Source organism: Pelodiscus sinensis, chromosome 12 (genome assembly GCF_049634645.1).
Source record: "Pelodiscus sinensis isolate JC-2024 chromosome 12, ASM4963464v1, whole genome shotgun sequence".
Lineage (NCBI taxonomy): Eukaryota > Metazoa > Chordata > Testudines > Trionychidae > Pelodiscus > Pelodiscus sinensis.
Genome location: NC_134722.1, coordinates 46,411,184 through 46,428,832, shown reverse-complemented (window position 1 = coordinate 46,428,832; position 17,649 = coordinate 46,411,184). Strand labels below are relative to the sequence as shown.

Here is a 17,649-nt window from a genome sequence, read left to right as displayed (position 1 = left end):
GTCAGGAGAAGATGACAATACTTAGCAGATGAGTCTTTATAAATATTTTCTTTGGTTTTGTGACTAATAAACCAACTGCCATTGTAGCTGAAAGATGTATAAAACCTGACTTCTAAAATGCACTATTAATTCTCCCCTTCCTCTCAACTTTTTGAGGATGCTTGAGCTTGTCTGCACTAGGTTACCTTTCCTCTTTCTATTTTTGCTTCTCATCACCTCTAAGATGATATCTGCTTCCCTAAAGCTGCAGACCATGTTCCTAGTGGCAGAATGAAATGGATAGAGATTACATACTTATGTGTAGCAACATAGATTGTAGGATTTTCCTGTTTTTGCATTTAGGTAGGGTGTGGAGAATACAGGGTTTCCCCAACCCTGCAGTGAACTCTTACTTCTGAATACAGTTTTGAGTTCATAGTTCAGTGGCGCTCAACTTTCAGACTACTGCTTTGTTTCCAGGAGTCTGATTTGCCTTGAACACTCTGAGTTTCATCTCACTTAAATTACTTGTGTGCAGAATCAGGTATAAAGGTACTAAAGTCTCAAAACACGTGGGCTGAAAAATCACTCACTGGTATGGGAAAGATAATTACAAAGGCAAATACCCGGTTGAGTTGATGTACCCGTAGAGGTACATGTACTCTGGTTGAGAACTACTGCCACAAGTCATTTGAATAGAACTGTCATTGTACAACTTGTCCTTAACTTTTTTCTTCACTGTCACAGTGCCAAATAAAGGACTTGCCACTTTCTCTCATTGTAAAGGTTGGTGGCGTGGACCCAAAACAGCTGGCTGTTTATGAAGAGTTTGCGCGCAATGTCCCCGGCTTCTTGCCTACCAATGACCTAACCCAGCCCACAGGATTCTTGGCTCAGCCTATGAAGGTACAGATTTGTCACGGGCTTAGCTTGAAAATATCAAAGGAATTTTGATAAACATTGCAGCGTGAGACACTGATTTACCCAGATTTAATGGCACTTGGAGATTGTTTGGAGAGAGAACTGAATGAAACTTAACACCACCCTGACATAATTTGTGTGTTGAATTCTGAAGTGCTACTCGTGGATCTGAGAGGACTAGTTATGTAATTTTTGAGACGATTAAGAGTGCTGGTATTTCTGGTGGTTGGGTTAATGGGCCAACTTGTAACTGAATTGGGATATTTGGGTCTCCTCCTAGTTACGCAACTTACTATGCTACCATTGTCTGACTGTAGGGTCAAGTTAAAATATTGTTAATCAAGCAATTCAATTGGCATTTGAGTTAGGATTTGTCTTTACAATGCATTTTATGGGGCTAGAGATTGTGCTGCAGTCAAGCCATTTAATGAATTCTGTATTTTTGTTTTACTCTTAACCCCCTAATTATAACTAATCCTTGCCAATTAAAATGATCCACTTTCTGTTAAAACAGCAAGCTTGGGCCACAGATGATGTAGCCCAGATCTATGATAAATGTATGACAGAACTGGAACAACACCTGCAATCCATACCACACACCCTGGCCATGAACCCACAAGCTCAAGCCTTACGCAGTCTGTTGGAGGCTGTAGTAGTGGCTCGTAACTCCCGTGATGCTATAGCTGCGCTTGGACTGCTCCAAAAGGTTAGTGTTAAAACTCTCCTAGGTCTGCTAATAGGCAGTTCCGTTTGCTTTCACTACTCCTTTTGCCTGTTGATTGCCCCTTGCCGGCAGATGTATAGTTAGAATTGAAGAAATATTGTGAATTGTACTGAAGGACCACTATTGCCTTTATACCTGTTAAGAAATGAAGCAAAAGCAAAAACAGATCACATAAATGCAACCACCTGACATGCATTCTAGGATGCCAAAAGTTGGCAAGCCCCCAAGGGGAGTGAGTTCCAACCCTATAGAGGTTCCTCATCGAGTACCTGCAGCTGGGAAAATTAGTCTGTGGAACTTAGGATCAGTTGGGATTCTGTCACCCAATGTACAAGATGTGCTTCCAGATCAACCTGGATTCCTTTAAATATGCTCATCGGTACCTTTGAATTGCACTTGGAAGTAGGGATGTCAGTGTTTAACTTTATGGGGTGATGCTGGCTGGTCAGCCAGCATCCTGGAAGGGCAGTAGCAGCCCCCTCTCCCCCCCTGCTTTTATTGATTGAACGGAATTTTACACTCATTCCTGGAAGTTGATTAAACTAATACAAAGTGCTGAGCACAGGTGCAATACTCCTAAAGGGGAGCTGTCAAGTGCTAGAAGCTGAAAGCCAGTTATGAAAGTTTTATATCCTCAGATGGTGTGGACATTCCCTACAGATACAGTCTTGGCAGGAGCCTAGACTACAACTTGATCAGCTAGATTGATCTACAAGCTGATTGTCCTCATAGTGTAATGCTGAGTAAGGTGTGTTTAGGGCTGGCCTAACTTCCATGTGTTGAGCCTGACCTGAATTGTCCACTTCTAATGTCGACTGGTTTACTTCTCTAAACAAGTTTATCTTCATCCTCGTTTTTATTTGCGTCAGACATAGAATTAGACTCTAGAACTTGGGCTTGATTAAAGGACATTAGCTTACTCATACTGCAGCCCAACAAGCTGCAGTTTTGTCCTTACTGTTCAAGATTATGTAAGTTCATTGAGATGTGATAGACCTGCCAGGGTGCTTTAAAACCTTTGTGGAGAATGAGCAGTTATCTAGATGCCCTCTGCTCAGTAAGTTGACACAAACGTTCTGGATATTATGGCAAGAACAGAGATCACTGGCTTTTGGACAGTATTGCAGCTGCCACTTTTTAAGATTAACAGCTGCTTTTAGAGAATGACTTACAAGCAGTAACGGAGGTCTGGGTTTTCCATATGTGTGCTGACCATCTGCTTCTCTTCTAGGCTGTTGAGGGCTTACTGGATGCCACCAGTGGTGCAGATGCTGACCTCCTGCTCCGCTACAGAGAGTGTCACTTACTTGTACTGAAAGCTCTGCAGGATGGCCGTGCGTATGGGTCTCCATGGTGTAACAAGCAGATTACCAGGTCGGTAATGGGAGAGAGACCACTTTGAGTACCTCAGACTTTGTCCTCTGGTCTTGAGTTACCATTTGTGATTCCAGAACACTTGTGTTTAAAATTGCATATCTGTACAAAAGACCAACTCCTACACAATTTGTCATTTCCAGCCTATCTTGTACATGGTGAACTAAAACTAGGTGACATAGTATTGCTCTTTTGCCATAGTTTGATAGGAAGCTACTTTTCTGAAAAATCATTAAAGATAACCTGAAGTGTGACAGTGTTTTGTCACTTTTTTCAAGTCTCCTGCATGTTGTGGTGTTTCTGCTAGAGACTGACTCTTTAGTGCTTGGTAGGTAGACGTGTCATTTTCCAAGCTTTGGAAACAGATTCATTGGTTCAGTGGAAAAAACCTTTTGAAAGACTGATGACCACCGCTAAGGTTTGGCAAAGCTTTAGACTGCTCTATGATGCAGTTGACTTTCCTAAGCTCAAACATGAATGAAGTGAACCCTGTAGACCTCTTGTCCCTGTTGGAGCTGATCAATAAATGCTGTCTAGAGGTGTCACATTTCTCTAGTAAGCGCAGTTAAGGTAAACTAGCATGTATAAAAAGTTGCCTAATTTTTCTAGATGCTTGATTGAATGTCGGGATGAGTACAAGTACAACGTAGAAGCGGTGGAATTGCTAATCCGCAATCACCTTGTTACTATGCAGCAATACGATCTTCACTTGGCACAGGTGAGAGCTTCATCTTTTAAACACACTTCCTGCGAACCGTTCATTAAAGCACTTGTACTTCATATTCTTGACTACATTTTTCCATTTTGGCAGTCCATGGAGAATGGCTTGAACTACATGGCAGTGGCATTTGCCATGCAATTGGTGAAGATCTTGTTGGTGGATGAGAGGAGTGTAGCCCATGTAACAGAAGCAGATCTGTTCCACACCATTGAGACTCTGATGAGGATTAATGCTCACTCCAGAGGGAATGCCCCGGAAGGGTGAGACTGAAATACTGGGCAATGAACTTCTCTAGGGTGCTCAGTCTCGTTGAAATTGTTTGATTGTATTTTTTGTGCATATTCTTTGACTTAAACTTCCCCTGTCAGTCACATTTCTGCACTAGATTCATATACTTCTGTCTTATCACTGATGTAGTTGTCCCCATCTGAAACACTTCTGAATTTAAGACTTTTGCACATAAACCTGTGTGCACTTTGGAAAGGCAACTGCAGTGAGGCTTTCTTGGGGGAAGAAAAGCTCTTATGCACTACATTCCAACACCAGGATACCTGAAAGATTAAGTGTCTAACTTGGTTAGTACCTCAGTCAGCTGGTTTATGTTCGTCTAACTTAGGCAGAGGCTGGTAGAGCATAAACCTGGATTAGCTAACACATGGTTTCTAACTCAACCTAACTTTTCTTTACCTATCCTCAACAACTTTCTAGGACATTTTCAGTACAGTCTATTGTACTATCACAGACCTGACTACTAGGCAGTGGCACCTGTTACTGGTGCATCTCCTCCTAAGGTCCCCACTAATCCATAGGATGTGAAGCTTCCATCCTGTGATGGCAAGGATCACTGCCAAAACACTCAAGTCCATAGAGCGGGCTGGGCTTCAAAACTGGTGACTTTCCCTACAAATGAGTTGGTCATTTTAAATTGTACCTGGAAGCTACAGGGGTCAAGTACAATGCTCAGGAAGGAATTACATATAGCACAATGAGACACATACAAGGTATCAGAAGGGCAGTTGCTGAATGGCTTGCAATATATTCTCTGCTTAAAATTTACACACAGTTCCTGAAAGTAAAATGCATACAGGACTAATTCTTATTTTTGGGTCTGTTTCACTAGATTACCCCAGTTGATGGAAGTGGTTCGATCCAATTATGAAGCAATGATTGACCGTGCACATGGAGGCCCTAACTTCATGATGCATTCTGGGATCTCCCAAGCCTCCGAGTATGATGATCCACCAGGCCTCAGGGAGAAGGCAGAGTATCTACTGAGGGAATGGGTGAATCTCTACCATTCAGCTGCAGCTGGCCGTGACAGTACCAAAGCTTTCTCTGCGTTTGTTGGACAGGTAGAGCTTTTGGAAAGAAAGGTGCTTTTTATTCAACATAAGTAGGGTGTGATGCCCTCAATGTTAAGCAGTGTTATGTACCAGTGTTAAACATCCTTTTTTAAATTTTCATGAGCATGACGGTATTGAAATTCTGTCCAGCTCACGTGCTATGGCATATGTTTTCCTCCTCATTGATAGAGACTTTAGTGGCAAATCTTTCCTCCCTTCAGTTAGTGCTGTTCCAATTCAGTTACCACAGCAACACATTGTCAGTGCGGTTTGATTCTATTGGGAAAATCTAGCAGGAGTGAGCTTCTTTTGAGACAGATCTTAGTAATAACCCTGACAAATGAAATTTGACTTAACATTGCTTCTCACCTACACTGACTTTTTGCGCCCCAGTTTGTTCAATTTAGATAAACCAATTTCTGGTGGGTGGAGGGGCACCTCATTGCCTTGTCCTACCTGAACGAGAAATGCCTTCAGTTGTTATCCATTTGTTTTTGGAGGAAATGATTAAACTGGATGGGGTAAAATGGGTTCTGTAGGGTTCTGTAGCCAGCATGAATAGTTCTACTTTAACATTCGTGACTACAGGTTGCCTGAAGAGTTGAAACTCCCTTTGGTGAGAGTAGGATAGAGACTGCGGTGAAGAGAAGTGAGAATTAAGTAGCCCAATGTTTTGGCTGCTTTCACTCTTTAGATATGGACAAAAGTGCAACTGTTTGACATGTTGTAAACTGAAGGTTGGCAGCAAGATTTATGCTTAAAATGGAATTTGTAGTTACAGCTGCACTAGCTACAGTGTCAGTTTTTGCCATGAGTGCCAGGAGAGCAAGCTAAATGGAGCCCATCTAATGATGTTGGTTTTGTTATCTACCTGTTTTAGATTAGCTCTAATTAGTGGACCCCACTTACATACCCTTCTCTTAAGAATAATCTAGTCTAGTTTGTAACCTTTTCGCTTGAGAGAGGCTGACTAGTATTACCAGAGCTGCAGCTCTCTCTCTGTACTCTTCAGGCCAGGTCGTGGCACAGAAGGCCTTCGGTTAGCCAGCCCTTTCCCTGTGATGGAAGGAAACCAAACCCATACTCACTAGCCAATCTGCTGCATTGGTGACTGATGTCTGTGAAGTATTGCTGACATAGCCATGAAGCCTGACTAACATAAGGGTTACCTATGGGGCTCCTTTTTTTGTGTGTGGGGCGGGTGGGGGAGTGTCTAAAAGGAGTGTGCTTTGCTCTTCTTCCTTGAGTGCATCAGTGTGACGTATAGAAAGGACATGATTTATGCAGGGCTGTGGAAAATGCAATTCAATCATATCACTAGTCTCACTTGAAGTCAGCTCAGCGTCTTTGTTGGCTCTAGGTGGTGCAGCCTATTCACTTCCCTGGTTTCTATAAAAGATTGGGGACTGTGAGCACTAGGAGGCTGTAACTGTCAGGTAGCTCCTGGCAGGCCCTTGATTGTAGGATTCTATTCTCCATGGTCTTTCCTTGGTCGTGCAGTATGGGTGGAAACAAAACTGGAACAGCCTGGCTACTCCACACACCCTCTAGGGAAGAGGCCTTCCTGGGATCTACTTGCCGCCTAAAAGATCCCCCTTTCTTGTGCCAAAACATTGTTTGCTTGAGTTGGGCAGATAGCACTCTGTAATCTGGGATGATCTCTCTAGCCCATAAGAAAGCATCTACATAGCTATGTCTTGCTTTCTAATTGCCTTTAAATACTATAAGGTGATGCTCTTTATAAAGATAGATGTTATGTACAATAAGTTGCACCCTATGTTGATTTTTAGTTTAACTTTTTCTGCCTTGCCATCACATTTGTCTGTCTTTACAGAAACTTATCTTGTGGGTGTATTTTCTGCCTCTTGTTGCATAACAGCCCGTCATGGGTCTTGTATGTAACTAGCATCTAAGCTTTGCAGCATGTTTCTCTCCACTCAGCATGAACTATTTCAGTCCCTTTAGTAAACTAAGAAAATGGTGTTGGTGAAATTTTGGGTTACTTTGCACTCAGAACAAATTTCATTAGGGCTGCTAGATGTCATAAATCTTAATTTGGAAAGGTTTGAAATGATAACTGAAAAGAATTTTGGAATGCTTTGTGGTGATATTGACATTTTTCCTTGTCAAGTTACGTGAGATTTCTTAAAAAGGAGCTCTGGTAACAACTGGGCAAGGGGGATAAAGCTTTGTTGTTGAAGCTGAAAACAGTCTATCTAGTTTTTATGAAATACTATCACCTCTTCTCCTCTCCCCGCCCCCCCCCCCCCAACAGTTCCTTAAAGCAAGAAGGAGCATGTGTCTGCACTTTCCAAAAGCCACTCCAGAGGTTCTAGATGCTTCCCCTGAAAGTTTGACATGTCCATTTCACTGCAGTAGGATTTCTGCTGCTTTCAGTGTTACAATCATGCTGTCCCTGTAACTTCCAAAAAAGGTGATTTATCCAAGAACTGCAAAATTGGTGTTGGCTACTGATTTGAGCTAGTAGGTTACTCCTGTTTGACCTTGTACTTTGGTAACAAACCCAAAGCGATTTGTATCTATATATAGGCACTGGCCCTTGAAACCATGCAGAGTCTAGCATTCCTTTTGGCATGTTGTTTTCCTATGAAAAAAATGATCTTCCTTAAGAGGTAAAGTTCAGTATCCAGGTACAAGGTAACAAGTAGATTTGTAGCACTATAGTCCAATGAGGCATCAGGCAAACTTTGCCAACCCAGATATGTCATGAAATATGTGGGCTCCTAGCGGTAGGGCAATTTGAACTATTGCCTCTACTCTTCGCCTTCCAAGCTTAAGCCACCTGTAGCAGAGGAAAGATACTGTTCCGTTGATGCTGACACTCCATTGATACCATTGACACTTCATGAGCTGTGTTGATGGTTGAAAAGTAGGAACTCAGGCATTCTCATCTAGAAGCAGGTGCCATTGATAAATACTTTTGTGTAGGAGCACAGCTTTAACTGCTGTGCAACATGGATCTATTGTAAAATGTTACTTGTCTGCTGCTTTGGTGTAATGAATTTTTTAAAATACTATTCTGTAGTTCTGAGGGTTTTTCTTGTCCTTGTAATAGATGCACCAGCAAGGAATCCTGAAAACAGATGACCTGATAACTCGGTTCTTTCGTCTTTGCACTGAAATGTGTGTTGAAATCAGCTATCGTGCTCAGGCTGAGCAGCAACACAATCCTGCCGCCAATCCCACCATGATCAGAGCCAAGTGCTATCACAACCTGGATGCCTTTGTGCGGCTTATTGCACTGCTAGTGAAGCACTCTGGGGAGGCCACCAACACTGTCACAAAGATCAACCTGCTGAACAAGGTTGGAAATCCTCCCTCTTCTGAGCAGTACCTGGCATGTTTAGATTACGCAGCCTGATGTGTTTCTGCTTATGAGTTAAAACATAGCCCTTAACTTGGGGTTGGGCAAACTGTTGGAGATAGGAACTAAACTTTCAGATGTCTCTCAAATTGTAGCTTGCTTGTGATTTGGAATCTGCGTCCAATTTCAAAGTAGTATCTATTTTCGTGCTTTGTTACTGAAAAGGCTAGTGCTGTCAAATGAACGTAGTGTCCAGGTACAAAAAAGTTAAGGCTGAAATCCACAATAAACCGCTTTTGATTGGGTGAGAGCTCAGGTGGGGGTGTGTGTGTGATGTGGGGGGACAATCAATATGGCTGCATTCCGGTTATCAAAATGGCTTTCAGCTTGTAGTACTCAAAGTGAAAATGCAGGCTTGACTGTAGTGAAATGGTTTCTGCAATTGACGTGTTGAAAACAGTGAAGTTTGTTTGTTCATTTCTTAGGTTCTTGGTATAGTGGTGGGAGTTCTTATCCAGGACCATGATGTTCGGCAGAGTGAGTTTCAGCAGCTTCCTTACCACCGCATTTTCATCATGTTGCTGTTAGAATTAAATGCTCCGGAACATGTGCTGGAGACCATCAACTTCCAGACCCTTACAGCCTTTTGGTATGTATGTCTGAATGGCTGTTGCCAAGGTGTTAAACTTTCTAATAGGTTGCGGACGTGGATTGAAAAGTTGCTTGGCAGCTCTCATAATTTTTGTAACCATTAGTACCTTTATGGATTTTCTAATTCCTTCTTAATGGAGACTATTAGTAAAATTTAGATGCTACTGTGTCATCTTAGCACTATGTACGTTCTCTACCAATGTTTATGTAAACCAGTCTTAACACTGCACTCTTAATCTGCTTTAACTTTTATTTCAGCAACACGTTTCATATCCTGAGGCCTACAAAAGCTCCAGGCTTTGTTTATGCGTGGTTGGAACTGATCTCCCATCGGATATTTATTGCGAGAATGCTGGCACATACACCACAGCAGAAGGTGTGGCTGCAGTTTATCTTTTATAAATTAGAAAACGATTACTGAAAAGGTGCTTAACTGACTTGCTGCTGTTTCACATCTTTTTCTGAAATTCATCCATCAAGTGTCACGTCGTCTTCTGTATTCACAGTAATAACTGAATGGAAGGGAGACATTGTTCAATACATGGTCAAGTTTTGGGTCATCAGGAATTTTGGTAAACAAGGATTTGACTGTAAACCTGACCATCAAATTGCCAAACTTTTATCACTGTCAGAGCTTGTACTATTCATTGTTTTCCATGTCACTTGAGCATAGCTTGCTTGGTGCCATACTAAACACTAAGCGAAAGCTTTTCTTAAATACAGATTCCAGGTAGTTCAGAAAAGTGGAGTAACACTGTAGTCATTTCTGGTCCTAGTGCAGATTCTCACTTCTAACTTACATGGAGATAAATACGAACAAGATTGGTAAAAGCAAACAGTAACAGCCTTGGTTTAACTGTTTTTGTTTACACCTTACTTACATGATGTCTTTCTCTTGGCAGGGTTGGCCTATGTATGCTCAGCTGCTTATTGATCTCTTCAAGTATTTGGCTCCTTTCCTTAGAAATGTGGAACTCACTAAACCTATGCAAATCCTCTACAAGGTAAACAGTATTGGCTTATGTAGGTATTTTCCAGGAAAGCATTTTGAAGCTGGGTTAGAGTGAACTGGAAAGTAACTTATTTTTGTTAACTTAAAGATCGAATGTTTATATTCAGCTATCTTTTGCAAGATGCAGGTTTATAAGTACATGTAAGAGACTAGTGTTAGTATTAATCAAAGGTAACATTGATCAGAGGGTTGGTAGTGGGCTGAAACTTTGCTGTAATACTGGAGACCAAGGAATGAAGTTGTCGGTTAGGTTGCTGTTGGGGGGTAGAGGGAGGAGAATTGGAACCTGCTCATTACATGCTCCATTCCTTTCTCTTTTGGTAGGGCACTCTGCGTGTGCTGTTGGTCTTACTGCATGACTTTCCAGAATTCCTGTGTGACTACCACTATGGGTTCTGTGATGTGATCCCACCAAACTGTATCCAACTAAGGAATCTGATCCTGAGTGCCTTCCCACGTAACATGAGGCTTCCAGATCCTTTCACTCCCAACCTAAAGGTAGCTAGCAGTCTGTCTCCAACTCTCTCACAAAGGGCAACTTTATTGTATGTTCTCTTTAAATATATTATGGGAGGGGCGTGAAACTTCAGAAACAGTCGCATTTTGATTGGAATAGCTATAGGTTGTTGTGTTTAAGGTATTTAACTCTTTTGGATATACAGTTAATCATTTAAATTAAATAGCCTGGTATAATTGTTTTGCTCTAGCACTCCATGTGCTAGAGACTTTCCAAACAGTCTGTCCTCAGGCTGTAGAAAATCAAGACCCTGGCCCTGCAATCTGAGCCACATGGTCAAATGGTTCTACCTGCGTGCACTTCACTGATGCCAGCGGATCTTCGCATGGCTCCGGAGGTTTGCCTGTATGGCTCCAACTGCAGGATCAGGTCCCTTGGTTTTCTTGGCTCCGCTGAGGAGCATTAAATAGGAAGCTAGGTTTTTCACAATAAAATCCCATAAGGGTTGTAAGTATGAATCTGAACCAAATCAAGGCTTTTTTGATCTAAACATTGGAGTGAAGGTATGGTGGTGGGATGAATGCCCTCTTGTCTAGCCTTCCAGTTACAGTAGATTTCATCTACTATGATGTATATCCGTGAAGTCTAGATGCACAGTCAATGGAAAAGAGCACTTGTCCTCTTTACTGAATCAGAGTGCTCTCTGCTTGGTGTACCCATGTCTCTACTCCTTTCCTGCAAAAGACATACTCGTCACTTCTGGTTTCTGGTTGTTTTTTAGAATTTGCCATTCTGAAGTGTCTGTACATTAATAGAATTATGGCTTTGGCCTCTTGACGTCCCCAAAACTAATCTTACCCACATAATGTGTATAGCTGCAGCAGTATGAACTTTCCCACACGTCATCCCTTACTGCATGAACCACCTTTAGAAGGCGGCAGGAGTTAACTAAATGGGCCATGAAAAAAACTTTTCATAGAATACTGGGACTTTGAGAGATCATCAGGTCCAGTCCCCTGCCCTTGTGGCAGGGCCAAGCACCATCTAGATCATGCCTGACAGATGTGTATCTATCTGTCTCTTAAATATCTCCAACTATGGAGATTCCACAACCTCCCATGGCGGGCCCCTTCACCCCCCTTCCGCCCATGTTCCTTGCTGAGACTTCAGAAAAGAATCAAATATGGGTGGCAGTTTTGGATGTGAATTAATTCTTTAGGAACTAGAATAAGACTTCTAAATCCTTTTCATGTAGATGTCATGTCTTTGCTACCCTTTTGGGCTGATTTCAAACAGTTGATTTAGTGAGGTCAGGCTGTGTATGCCATTACCAGTCTTAGGACAAGTCTAGTCTTCAACTTGTAAGTGACACCACATTAAGAAGCAGCTGTTTTGATGCAAAGATAGTGCTCCAGCAGTGTACCAGGGTAACTGAATTTCATTTTATACCTCCTGGTATAAAAATGAAGTCAATCGTGGCTTGCATAACTAACTGCAACTCTTTTCCTGAGGCAGTCTTGCAACTATCATTTTTGGTTGAAAACAGCAGGAATTAGTTGAAGGTTTGCTAATGGAAGGTTTGCTTTGGCAGGTGGACATGCTAAGTGAGATTAATATTGCACCACGGATACTCACCAACTTCACTGGAGTGATGCCACCTCAGTTCAAGAAAGATTTGGATTCCTATCTCAAAACTCGCTCTCCTGTCACTTTCCTGTCTGACTTGCGTAGCAATCTCCAGGTTAGTGGCTCCATCCTTGAAAGCGTTTGAGCTGAACAGCATGTAGAAAGTGAGAGAATGTGACTCTCAGGTCTGAGACACTATGTGACTGCTGTTTGGAAGACGACTGATCGAATACTCAGTGGTTTTCCCAGTGCACAACAGATGTAAACCTTGATGGTAATTTTAGTATCTGTAATCAGATGTGTAGTATAGTGTCTGACAGCAGGAGAGTTAACTACAGTGACCCTCAAGCAGCATAGCATTTGAGAACATTCCTCCTCCTGAAATGGCTGCCAGTTCATGAGTTGACAATAACTCTCCAAACCAGAGTGTTCAGTGGGAGCCACTGGTACCAGTTCACTGAGGAGCTGCCGGTGTCTTTTCAACAGTTCTCAAATAAGCCTAGTGCTTTTAATCTGCACATCTTTGAGACTCACCAGACTTTACTGGATTCACCTATAATCAGTTTCTAAAACTAAACAAGTTCAAGTCAAAAGCTGCTTTTGAATTACTGTCTTAGGGAAATTCCCCTTTTCAGATTCAGATTTGGTACATGGTGTCCTGCAATTCCAAATGTATACACAAATGCTGAAAATCAGGCCATAGAAGGTTGGCTAGAAGACTTACTTTAGGCTGTAACTTAATTGTTTCAGGTGAGTCACACTCTTTAGTGTAGAAGGAGCTATTGGCTAGCAAGCACTATCTACGAAATAAGGAACCCAAAATTTGAGATTTTAGATTTATAATTCGACACTACTTTCTGTGAAAAGCAGAGATCTGAGTGCTGAAAACCTCTCCCGATACATTCCTTTCACACACTCCCCAAGCACTCTGAACAGCTCACCTTTTCCTTGTGGTTTGCCTACCTAGGTATCAAATGAACCCGGCAACCGCTACAACATCCAGCTGATTAATGCACTGGTGCTATATGTAGGCACTCAGGCTATTGCACATATTCACAACAAAGGCAGCACACCCTCGATGAGCACGATTACCCATTCCGCTCACATGGACATCTTCCAGAACTTGGCTGTGGACTTGGACACAGAAGGTAAGCAGAACTTCTCTGAGCCAGGAGCTTGCATCTAGTCTGAAATGGTTCTTGACACCACCTTGGTTAAGAGCAGATTGGCTCCACATACTGTGGGAAAACCTGAAATGCCACTTAAAGGCTAGAGATTTTCTGTTACATGACACTGCATTAGAAGATCGTGCTAAACTTATTTGAAACACAATGGCAATTCACGAAGTGTAAAACTAAATTTGGAGTGAACACCATCTTAGCAAAACATTGATTCTTTCCATTACTGAAGAGTTGGTGCAGGGATCAGCTAGTCCCCCTCCTGCCCCTTTATGCAGTATGACCCTTTAAGTGTAATGAGTTTTGCTTCAAGATAGACACCAGAGTCATGTTCTCTAGGGTAATCTACACTGCAACGGGTGTCTCTGTCCTGGGAGGGTTTAATACATAGAATCTGCCCAAGATTAGTAGTAGTGAATAAGGATTGCAAGAGTTATATGTACGCTGCTTTGGCTTATAAACAGTTAGGTGTTCGAAAAGCAGGCTAATACTTGGCATGTAACACTTCATCTTGGCCCTTATTTTCCAAAGCACTTTATGAATATTAATTCATGTAATAGACTGTAAATTTGACCTAGGAATGTTGTTTTGGTTGAGAATTTTGAATCTGCACAATAAAAGGAAATATTCTTCAGCTTCTGGGATATCTGCAGACCTGAGGGGATGCACTGGTTTGAAGCAAATTTTATGAAGAGGAAGCCCAAACCTTGGTACAAGATCCAGATGGGATCAGTGTTATGAAGCACCCTCGCTTTTTTCAGCGTTTAAACCGAAGTGTCTTTAAATAGTGTAAAACCATACATCTGAATCCTTACGCAGTGCTAAGGTGCTTCCTTGTCTGTGTGCTGTCTAAGGGGAAGCTAATTACTTCCCACTAAACACCTATTTTCTCTTTCCAGGTCGGTACCTCTTCTTGAATGCAATTGCCAATCAGCTGCGGTACCCAAACAGCCATACACACTATTTCAGTTGTACCATGCTTTACCTGTTTGCAGAGGCCAATACTGAGGCTATACAGGAACAGATCACTAGGTGAGAAGGGATATTTACATTCACAACCTCTGTAGTTCAACTTTTCACTTGGCTTGAAATTAAATGACTTCTAGTCTTGGAGGCAGGTGTTGAGTTGTGTAATGTGAACACCTAGTGAAATTTGATACACAGGTTTGCTCTTGCAAGCAGTATCTTTTCACTGTGCTACAGTTGTGAGTATCAGTGTCTTCTAGAAGATCAGTGTTGAGCCTTTCCTGTTTTCTTCTTTGTATTTCAGGGTACTTCTGGAGCGATTGATTGTAAACAGGCCTCACCCATGGGGTCTCCTAATTACTTTCATTGAGCTGATAAAAAATCCAGCATTTAAGTTCTGGAATCATGAGTTTGTTCACTGTGCTCCAGAAATCGAGAAGTGAGTAAACGTTTTGTATGGCTTAATTACAAACTCCTGCTTGCTTTGGTCTACTCAGTCACATAACGGAAATATTAGTGAGATTATTCCATTTCATATTAAGCTGACCTTGACCTGTTAGATAAAATAGGCTACTATAATGCGGTCAGAAAGCAGGTGAAATAATTGCGTTTTGTAAGCAATGAGGTATGTCTATGTCCTTGTGTTGGCAGTAGAAATTGTTCTGCTCTCAGGAGAGTTTACTGTCCACTTGACTGTGCAGCCTGTTTACATAACCCCATGATGATGTGCTCCCATGTAATCTGCTAGCGGATAAATACTGTGTTTGGGAGTGAAGGGCAGCCTTCTTTATTCCTCTATCAGTCACGCTGAAAAAAGGACTCTATTCTAGGCTGTAGCTTCCAGACTGCTAGTTCAGAGTAGCATGTTAACAGACAGCTGATTCTCTGCCTATTGCTGTGTGGAAATGGGCAAGGGATGTGACCGGTAAGCCTCACCCTTTGCCTGGGGATTGCTCTGACTGGAGCAGGCCGTTTTCCCCCTCCTCTAGTTAACCCATGAAATTGGATTTTCCATCCCTAGACCCGGCTGTGGCAGAGCCAGCGCTATTTCTTGAGCCTGTTAGCCCTCACTCTTAATCTGAAGAATGTGCCATGTGAACTGGACGTTCTCTTATTGTAGCTTATCTTTCTGGTCGTCTGCGTGCACAGGACCGAGTGCTCTGATGTCCGTCCAAAGCACTTAGCTGAGTTGAGGGCTTGCGTCCCAGTTTGTAGTCATCCTAGTATTGCTGGTGTCTGAAATGAAGATTTTTGAGACTCTGCGTAGCGCTCTAAATGTTCTGCTCTTCTGTCTGCATGTAGGTTGTTTCAGTCAGTCGCACAGTGCTGCATGGGGCAGAAGCAGGCACAGCAAGTGATGGAAGGGACTGGTGCCAGTTAGAGGAACTGCATCTTGTAAGCCTGCCAGCCTGGAGGTCCCCTTCCCATCAAACTGACAAGAAGAATCCTTAAGGCGCCTCCTGACCCCCCCAGCTCCTGTTTGGGTACACACACACACACCCTTGGGGGGACAGTCTGTGTGGGCATGTTCCAAAGTTTAATGCAAAATTTTGACTCTTGGCCAAAATTCAGAAGATGCTGTGAATATCATTTCGAACTAGTGTAAATACATGGAACCGAACAGTTTGTCTGGACTTCTTGGGTTTGTGCAAATTGTGTTAAAGGCAGGTGGATAACTGGTGCCTGTCCAGCTTGTAATAAAGGGGCAGCTGCTGATGCCAAGCACTTGTCTAGGGCAGACCTCCTTGTCCTGACATTCCCGGACTCCCAAAGAATATTGAAAAGCCAGTTTTAAATATTATGTAACTTATTTTTTTTTTCTTTGGATGGGGGACCTTTAAATCACTAAGTTGGTTAAAGTGGATGTGTTGGGATATGGGAATACTATGGAATGTGGGAGGGAGGGGTTGGGATTAAGGTCTAGTGGTGTTTCGCCCCTCCCCACTCATCCTCAATCAACTGCTGATGGGGAGGAGAGTGGGTAGCCCTCAGTCATCCTCTGTTGGCTAAAACTTCAGGCCCTTTGGGAGAGGGTCAGTTGTTTTTAATAAAGAAACCAGAGACCAGGCCTCTAGCTTTTTTTTTTCCCCCCTACACTTGTAAATTTTGGAAGGGGGGGACCTAAATCTAGAACTGTCCCCCTGTGGCCACACAGCATAAGTTTGTAAAAAGAACAAAAGGACCAATACAGCCCATTTTGTAAGGATTTTGAATGTTTTGTAAATGTATTGGTCCATGTGTTGTATTTTGTAGCCTTTCTAGTTCTTGGGCTTTAGTTCTCCCACTTCTTGTATGTATGCATACTGTAGTTACACATTAAAGTCATGCCATGCAGCCTGTCGCTCTGCCTCTTCTCTGCCGGGCCAGCAGACTCGGAGTTTTCCAAGGGACGGTCATTGCTAGAATGCATTTCGAGGCATACACTAGACCTATGAGATTAAGTCATTGCTCGGGGGTGGGGTTCAGGATGCAGGCTGGTTTGCTGCAGCAGTTTGGGCCAGATGAGAAGTGCCTCTCCATGGCTGCTGCAGCTCCAGAGGGCACAGCCAGGGGAGAGGTGCATGTTGCATGGCTGAGGCAGGTCCTGATTCATTTGTACTCCCCAGCCAGAGTGAGGAATGGAGCAAACTATGCACTTCCCCCCATTCCCTGACAGCCAGCAATGGTCCTTTTACAAAGGGAGGGGATGGTGGTGTGGCTTCAGCTGCCCTGACCACCACAGATGGGGCTGCTCCGGCTCACTGTTACTGTATCCTTCTGAACAGTATTGTGCTTTTCATCAGCATAGTACTTCAGAGGCAGTTTTATTGTTCTGGCAGGTAGGCCACATGTACACTGACCTCCAGCTGCTGGTGCTCAGAGGCCTTGTTAGTTATTAGCAGGGAGCCTAGTTTTGTGGTTGAAGTGACACATGACAGCAGAATCCTGGCCCATTCTGTATTTTTCCATGTTAAATGGATTTCTAGTAGCCCTGGTTATTGGTAACTGCCACCACTAAAAACCCTGGGTTCCCAGCTAGCTCAGTCTGCACTATCCAACATCAACTGCTTGTCTTGGTGCAGTTTGTGCTGCTATGCAGTTCAGCTTAGCAGCCCCTGTCAGAACTGAATAGCAGCTGCCTAGCTAGAGACACTTGGGCCTGTCTGGTTTCCTCTTGATCAGTGCCTCATAAAGTGGAGCCTGTTCCTGCAAACCTGCATGAGGGAGAAGGCCACAGCCAGGTTTGTGTTTTGATGGGTGGTACACATGCTGCCTTGGGGCACAAAAAATATTCCACACATGGATGGAAAAGATTAGAGGGAATACTTGGTTGCAGTAGAGTTGGAGGGTGCTAGTCAAAGGCTCTTCCCTTTAGCGGGCATAAGAATTGAA

At 42.9% G+C, this 17,649-nt stretch overlaps 1 protein-coding gene across 13 annotated transcripts in view; it reads left to right on the top strand.

Moving 5' to 3' along the window:
• Nucleotides 1-16,611, top strand: part of CNOT1 (CCR4-NOT transcription complex subunit 1) — a 96,736-nt gene extending 80,125 nt beyond the window's left edge. For 7 of the 13 annotated variants that reach the window (XM_075940505.1, XM_075940498.1, XM_075940496.1 and 4 more), the window contains 16 exons: nt 727-885; nt 1,415-1,606; nt 2,856-2,998; nt 3,608-3,716; nt 3,810-3,979; nt 4,840-5,092; nt 8,139-8,387; nt 8,873-9,036; nt 9,297-9,414; nt 9,941-10,042; nt 10,375-10,548; nt 12,099-12,248; nt 13,101-13,281; nt 14,211-14,343; nt 14,582-14,716; nt 15,580-16,611. In XM_075940505.1, coding sequence (XP_075796620.1) covers nt 727-885; nt 1,415-1,606; nt 2,856-2,998; nt 3,608-3,716; nt 3,810-3,979; nt 4,840-5,092; nt 8,139-8,387; nt 8,873-9,036; nt 9,297-9,414; nt 9,941-10,042; nt 10,375-10,548; nt 12,099-12,248; nt 13,101-13,281; nt 14,211-14,343; nt 14,582-14,716; nt 15,580-15,658 — 2,511 coding nt within the window. In that variant the 3' untranslated portion in view covers nt 15,659-16,611. The remainder of the gene's footprint in view (nt 1-726; nt 886-1,414; nt 1,607-2,855; nt 2,999-3,607; nt 3,717-3,809; nt 3,980-4,839; nt 5,093-8,138; nt 8,388-8,872; nt 9,037-9,296; nt 9,415-9,940; nt 10,043-10,374; nt 10,549-12,098; nt 12,249-13,100; nt 13,282-14,210; nt 14,344-14,581; nt 14,717-15,579) is intronic. The other 6 variants (XM_075940509.1, XM_075940503.1, XM_075940504.1 and 3 more) reach the window with 3 other exon arrangements.
• Nucleotides 16,612-17,649: the final 1,038 nt, after the last annotated feature.